Source organism: Tupaia chinensis, unplaced genomic scaffold (assembly GCF_000334495.1).
Source record: "Tupaia chinensis unplaced genomic scaffold, TupChi_1.0 Scaffold143921_1, whole genome shotgun sequence".
Classification (NCBI taxonomy): domain Eukaryota; kingdom Metazoa; phylum Chordata; class Mammalia; order Scandentia; family Tupaiidae; genus Tupaia; species Tupaia belangeri.
In genome coordinates, this window is record NW_006203772.1 from 915,828 (window position 1) to 922,626 (window position 6,799).

Consider the following 6,799-nt stretch of genomic DNA (forward strand, 5'->3'; position numbering starts at 1 on the left):
ACGAGGGTAGCACTGGCTCCCGTCCCCTTGGCTGCAGCCGCCTGCCGTCAGGGGACGTGGATGTTTGTGTGTGGGAAGAAGATTCAGGAAGAAGCAGGGAGGAAGCGAGGGGGCGGTGGAAGCTCTGGCCGTCTCACCCTCCTGCCCAGCTTCATCTCCGTCTCCTCTATTAAGTGCCAACACCCCCCACACACACCCAGGTTTCACCTTCTCTTGCAGAAGCCGGAGAGGTGGGCGGGGGCCAGCCCAGTCCAGGGACCTGTCGTACAGGTTTGGGGGCTGGAGGGCAGGCTGCGAGGAAGCAGCCGGGCACCCCCACACCCAGCCTTTCCTCTCTCATTCTCTGCTGCTCTGAGATGGGATCAGGTAAAATGTTCTCTATCAAGAAAGAGAAGTGTGTGTTGGGGTGTAAGAGGGGATGGTCAGGTGAAAGGACGACTCCGGTAACCCTGACAGGGCACGGAGACCCGTGTGCCCACCTGGCACAGCATGCCAATCCTCTGTGGGACAGAGAAGACGTGAGCTGTGTGGAAAACACGGGTTACATAAGTGTGCTCAGGGCTGACAGGTACCGGATCCCAGGGCCCCTTCAGGGAAGACGTTTCCACTGGGAAAGCCTTGCCTCTGGCGACTCCACGGAAACCTGGTCCCCTGAGGCTGGATTTGGAAAAAGCCAGCTCGGCCCTTTGTGGCACTTCCCCAAGTCCCACAAGCAAGGCCGAGTGGGGTCTCCAGGGGTCTCAAGCCCTGCCTGAGCCCCTACTTCCCATAACGTATGCGCCTGCAATTCCACCAGGGGGCAGGGAATACCCAAGGCCCTGGGGTGGGCGGACGAGCTTGGTTAGCAGACCCCGGGCCAGGGCAGAAGTGACATGCCGGAGCGGAAACACAAGAAGACCAAGAATGATCTAGAGGCTGGGACGGCAGGCCTCAAGCTACTCCTGAGCACTTGTAGGGCTAAGGGGCCTTTTGAGTATTAGGTGAGAACTCAGAGCCATCTCCTCCCCCAAACAGCCCTACAGACTCGGTAATGTCAGGAGGCCGTCAGACCCCTAGAGTCCTGGCCTGAGCCCTCAGGTCCTGTGGGCTCCCATGGATGAGGAACCCCCGTCTCTGAATCCTCCTATAGGATCCAACTTTGCCCCCAGCTCTGCTCCTGGGCATGAATGGGCCCTGGGGTCCACCTGCCTCAGCTGGGCACATGGGATGATTCAGGATGGCGGGGAAGAGGATCAGCCTGAGCAAGCCCTCTCTTGCCCAAGACACGCAGCTTGGAACAGGTGTCCCCCCACCCCCCCGTCAGCAGTGGCAGCTCAGCCTGCAAGAGGGCCAGGAGCCTGGGGAAGAGCCCGAGTGTGAGCTGATCCAGAGAGACAAGGGCTGGGCTGCAGACGGCCCGAAGCTCACCTGGCAGCTCCTGGACTTTGAAAAGGTGGGGGAGGTGAGTCAGACAGAGGTAGACAAGGCAGGGACCCCAAACAGAAAACGACACAGAAAGAGGGTGAGGCCAAAAGAGATATAGAGAACGAGGAACGAACAGAGTAAAATCCAGAATCAGAAACCGAGGAATAGAGACCAGCAAAGACTGCTGGAGCCGAGCGGAAAACAGGTAACAGGGACGGCAGAGGCCAAGATGGGGAGACACCGAGACAGCAAGGGAAAGGGGGAGGACCTCCCAGGGAGCTGGGGGGTGCAGTAGGCACTGAGCAGGTGACCAGAGAGCACGGAGAACAGAGGACGAGTAACACAGCCTTTCCCACAGCACTCCTTCCAGCCCACACTCCCCGGCTGGGCCTGGAGCTCCTCCCTCTATGCTGAGATGGGCAGGCCTAGAGCCCTCTGTGGCTCCCCACTGCCCTCCCTCTACCCTAGTCCTTAGAGCACACATGGATACCACCTGCCCAAGGAGGGCTGGGGAAAGTGGTACGCAGGGCTCCCTGCCAGAGGGAGGAATGCTCGGTGGATGCCCCCAGTGTGGGGTGTTTGAGCCAACAGACTCCCAGGGGCAGGCGCGCCCACCTTTTATACCACGTTCCATTGGGGCGAGGAAATCGGCCTGTGGGCAGGTGGTGGTGGCACAGCCTCCCCGTGTCCTGCTTGCCCTTCCAAGCCCCTGGCAGCTCTAGACAATGCACCACGGGGACTTGCCCTCCGGAGCACTCTGCCTACCACCTCCCTGCTTCTGCCCAGAGCAGCCCTCAGTCTCCCCACCCACCCAGGGCCATCCCACTCCCCCTCATGACATCACAGAGGAGTTCACGGCACTGGACAAGCCAGTGACGTGGAAGGAGGGAGTCAGTGTGCAGCACCTGGAACTCCTACCCCCCTGGCCCATGACCCTGAAGTGGGCAGCCGGAGTGGGCAGCACAGCCCCCAGCCCCCGAGTGGCTAGAGGTGTGGGACTGGGGGCGAGACCCAGAGAGCAGCGGTAGCCTTCTGAAGTCTGAGCAGGGAGAACAGACGAGAGGCCAGTGGCTGACAAAGGCCCAGAGGAGGAGGGCCCGACTGCCCTCCGGGGCAACTCACCCGGCTCAGGCCCATGCAGCAGCTGCTCTTCTCCAGGTCCAAGGACTCCAGCAGCTCCTCCACCGCCTGCGGAGAGGCCTCTGTCAGGGGGCACGCCGGGGGCCTCCCATCCTTGAGCAGGGCTTACGCAGGCACAGGACTGTCCCCTCCCCCTCCCAGACAGTCCATCACTACTCCACAGACGCTCTGGCTCCCACAGCGTCGGACACTGGGTTAGGCACCGGGGACCCACAGGTGGCTGTGAGGAACACATTATCTTTCTGGGCAGCGAGAAGAGCGCATGAAGTGTATCAGGAGGAGCCATCTGAGTCAGACGGCACCGTGGAGGAGGTGCTGCTGTTGCTGAGGACACAGGTACAGGCGAGAGTCAGCGAGACCAAGGACAGAGAGGGCATTTTAGGCAGAGGAACTGGCACAGGCCTGGAAGCACAAGAAACTCCACTGGCAAATGGGCAGAAGATGGACTAGGCAGTAATCCACGAAGAGGAGGCTGGAGCCTGCCCTGAAGTTAGAAGTAGAGGGGATGCAGGAGACTCTGAGGACTGAGGACGGAGCCTTGGCGATGGGGCGGGCAAGGAGAGGGAGGGACCTGGGCTACACTGAGGTTTCTGGCTTGTGCAACTCAAAGGTGTGGTGCCATGCCCTTGAGGGAGCACATGAGAGAAGGGGCAGGTCTGGTAGGAGGCAGGCAGGCTGGGGTTGAACATGCCATCTGGGGCCACCAGGCACCCAGCGGGGAAGCCCTGAGGGTAGCTAGATGGATGCATTCTGGAGCTCAGGAGAGGCCTGCGCTGCAGTGTGGGGCTGGGCGGAGTCCACATGCAAGCCGTCATTGAACAAGGCTGTCCAGGAAGAACCTGTAGAACAGAAAACACGAACGGCCAAGCAGAGTCTTAACGAAAAAAGAGTCCTTCCCTTCAGGGCACGGGAAGAAGAGGAGCTCCCAGGAGGGAGAACAGAGAAGAAACCAGAGGAACCAGGAAAGAAGCTGAGCAGAGTGTTTCAAAAAGAACAGAGTCACCAACCCAGTCACAAGCTGAGAAGTGAAGTGACGGAAGGCGAGAATTGGCTCTGGCAATACGGAGGGTGTGGGGAGACGAGACCAGGCCCGGCGGCAGGGAGCAGGAACCAGGCAGCTGTGGGTGGAGGATGCAGGGAGGAGAGCAAGGACTGGGGAACAGGGCAACAGACAGGCAGAGCTGAGTGAGAGGGTGGACGGAAGGCCCCTTCAGAGCGAAGTCTGCAGAGAAGAGAGCCGAGAGGAAAGGCCGTAGGAGCAGGACGGAGAGGAGCACTGCCACGGATGGCACAGGTCTCCGGGAGGTCAAAGGGAATGGACCCCGGAGCCGGGAGGAAGGGACCGGATGCGAGGAGGGAGGCCTCTCCCAACACAACAGGTGGGGTGGCAGGAGGCAGAAGAGAAGTCTGAAGAAGGCAGAAGCAGCACCTGGGGCCCTGGCTTTATTGGTCTGGAGGCCAGGCCATAGCAGAGGAGACGGGCTGGGAGGTTTCAGGGAAAAGAACAATGGAGCAAGTAAGGAGCTTGGGATCGGGTCAGATGAGGATGGGGCATACGGAAGACTTGGTGGGCCCACCCGAGGCTGAAGACCACACATCTGCAGGAATTCAAGTCCACACAGTTGTGAAAATGTGTATTATGAAGAAAACTGCATGAGTTTCATTATGGGTTTTTTTTTTTGGCAACAAAATAAACTTGCATCTTTTTTTTTTTTTTTTTTTGATTTGCTATAGAGAGAGAAACAGACAAAGAGAGAAAGACACAGAAAGTGAGAAAGCGCTGCCCCATGCCCCGGGGGATTTCTCCTCCATTCTCCTCTCAGGACTGCGGGCATGCATGCACAAGCACCTGGCATGGTTTTCAAGCAGCTGGGTCCAAAACTCGAACCACATGGTTGGCCGTGTAGGATCCAGCCGCCTTAGCCTGCATGCAACCTGGCTGGCCCAACATCTCATACTTGTAATTCTATTTTCCACAAGCTTTTTAAAGTCCCCTGGTATAATTTTCTCACAGCCTTGGGAGCCCAAACAAGGAGAGCAGACACCCAAAGGTTGGCCTCGGCAGGGCCTACAGGAGGCTCGGACTGCTCAGGATGGTGAGGGTCGAGTGACTGGAGGGTCCAAGCATGCGTCAAGGCTGAGCGGAAAGGAAATGAAGTCAGGTGGAATTGACAGAGTAGGGAAAAAAGGAATGGGTTCTAGAAATGAGAGGTTTGGATGGAGTCAGAGAGAAGAGGGGTGAGACCCACAGGTCAGAGGCTGTGATCGGAGATGGCCACGCTGGAGGTGGAGCACTCCCAAGGATGACAAAGTGTCAGTGTAGCCATGAGTGGGAGGCAGGAATGGAGGTCAAAGGAGAAGGGCGTGTGAGATGGGTCGTCTATGTCCACACCAGGGTCATGTAGGACATTGGCAGGCCTGAGGGTGGAGAGGTCTTTGGGCCTCATGAATTGAGTCTATGGCTTAGGGACATGGGTAGGGACCGCATAGAGAAAGGCTGGGCATTGCTCGCTGTGGGGGCTTCCTGCCCCATTATGCAGCAAACCCTCTCTTTCAGGAAAGCCATCCTGAGGTCTGAGGTGCCTTCAGTCAGGTTGGGCGTCTGAGGTCAGAGTATAGTAAGGTTCCTCTGCTCAAGGAGCCCTTTGGCGGCCTGCGAGCTGCTTCTGGGGGCCAAGGTAACAGTTTAGAATGGCAGAGACATCCGTTTGCAGCCATGAATTCACAGCGTAGGCCCCAGGAGGGATGCCTGTCCCAGGCTGGATGGCTTTTCCACTACTGGAACCAGTCCCTGACATGGAGGTCAAGGCTGAAGGTCCAGGTGCCACCGCGGGGTACACACAGACACTAGTTCTCATCTGCTACCTGGAGGCCCTGGCCCTGCTCACTCTTGGATGAGCGTAGATACCTCCAGCTCGGGCCTCCCAGAGGTGGCTCTTCTCCAGGCCCTACAGCTCTCAGTGCTCTCTCCACTCGGCCACAGTGGGTGTCCTTGTCCTGGCCCTGGTCAGCCAAAACCAACCTGAGCAAGGAAGAAGGGTCTGCGGGCGCCTGGGGACCCAGACCTACCCGCCTTTCATCCACCACGATGTAGTTGCGCCCGTGCTTCTTGGTCAGGTGCGGGGCCAGGACATCAAATCGGCGGCGGAACTCGGAGAACACCATATGGTCAGGGTAACCTAGAGAGAGGATGGCTTAGAGCCAGGCCCATCGATGCCTCACTGCTCCCAGCATGCCCTGGCAGCCACTGGTGTCCACCAGTTAGTGGGGCTGTGGGTAGGGACACGCCTGAAGGGGAGGAAACCTTGGGGTGAGGGGGGTTGCCTGCAGTCGAGGCAGACCTGGGAAGGAGTGTGGAGAGGGAGGCAGGGATGAAGGCGGGGAGACCCAGAGGACAACTGGGGCTGCGTCGTGAACAGGAAGGCTGACAAGGCACAAGAAGTCCCTGATTGGTCTGTCGTGCACACAGTGTGTGTGGGGGCACCTGGCAGGACTGCCATGGGGGCCTGAGGGGTCTCTGGGCGCTTTCCAGCCCTAGCCTGACCTTGTGATAACACACAGAGACCGAGCCTGAGGATTTAATAAGATAGACAACAGGGCACAGAGAGTGGCTAGAGGAAAACACGGGGTGGGGTTGGAATCCCGGCCCCACCTCTTAAGGTCCTGTGCCTTGGGCTAGTCACTCAACCTCTCTGAAGTCTCGGTTTCTTTTACCTTCAAAGGGCGGCCCTTGCATTCATCTCACATGGTAGTCATGGAGACTCAAAGATAAAACACTAGGGAGATGGTGGTGCAGCAACAGCGTGGCTAGACCCGTGTGAGAGGGGGCTGGGGTTCTGGGTTCGTGTCTGGGACCTCCCTATTATCAAGGCTGGCTAGGACTCGGGGGTAGAGGTTGCAGCAGGAAGACCCTGCTGAGGGTCTCTCTTTCTCTCTCGCTCTCTCCTCTTCATGCAAGGGAAGAAACATTTTTTTTAAAAATGAGAAAAAATTTGGACCAGCAGATGGCATAATGGTTATGTTGCCGGACTCCCATGTGGCTGACCATGGTTTGAGTCCTGGACCCAGCAGCTTTAAACTCACACCGTGTGCATGTGTGTGTGCGTGCATGCCCAAAATCCCAAGAAGAAAATTGAGGAGAAGGGATTACGGCATGGCCACCCCCCTAGAGGGTGATTTCTCACTGTCTCTCTCTCTAGTGAGTGCACATACCCTATAGCAAAAAAAAAAAAAAAAAAAATAATTTCAAAAAGAA

The 6,799-nt window shown here is 57.8% G+C and overlaps 1 protein-coding gene across 8 annotated transcripts in view; it reads right to left on the reverse strand.

Moving 5' to 3' along the window:
- The window catches only part of MYO18A (myosin XVIIIA), a gene marked incomplete at its 5' end in the record, with an annotated part of 99,852 nt that overhangs the window by 27,791 nt on the left and 65,262 nt on the right, over window positions 1-6,799 (reverse strand). For all 8 annotated transcript variants that reach the window (XM_027767114.1, XM_027767120.1, XM_027767117.1 and 5 more), the window contains 2 exon segments: window positions 2,527-2,592; window positions 5,614-5,723. In XM_027767114.1, the coding sequence (XP_027622915.1) occupies window positions 2,527-2,592; window positions 5,614-5,723 (176 nt within the window).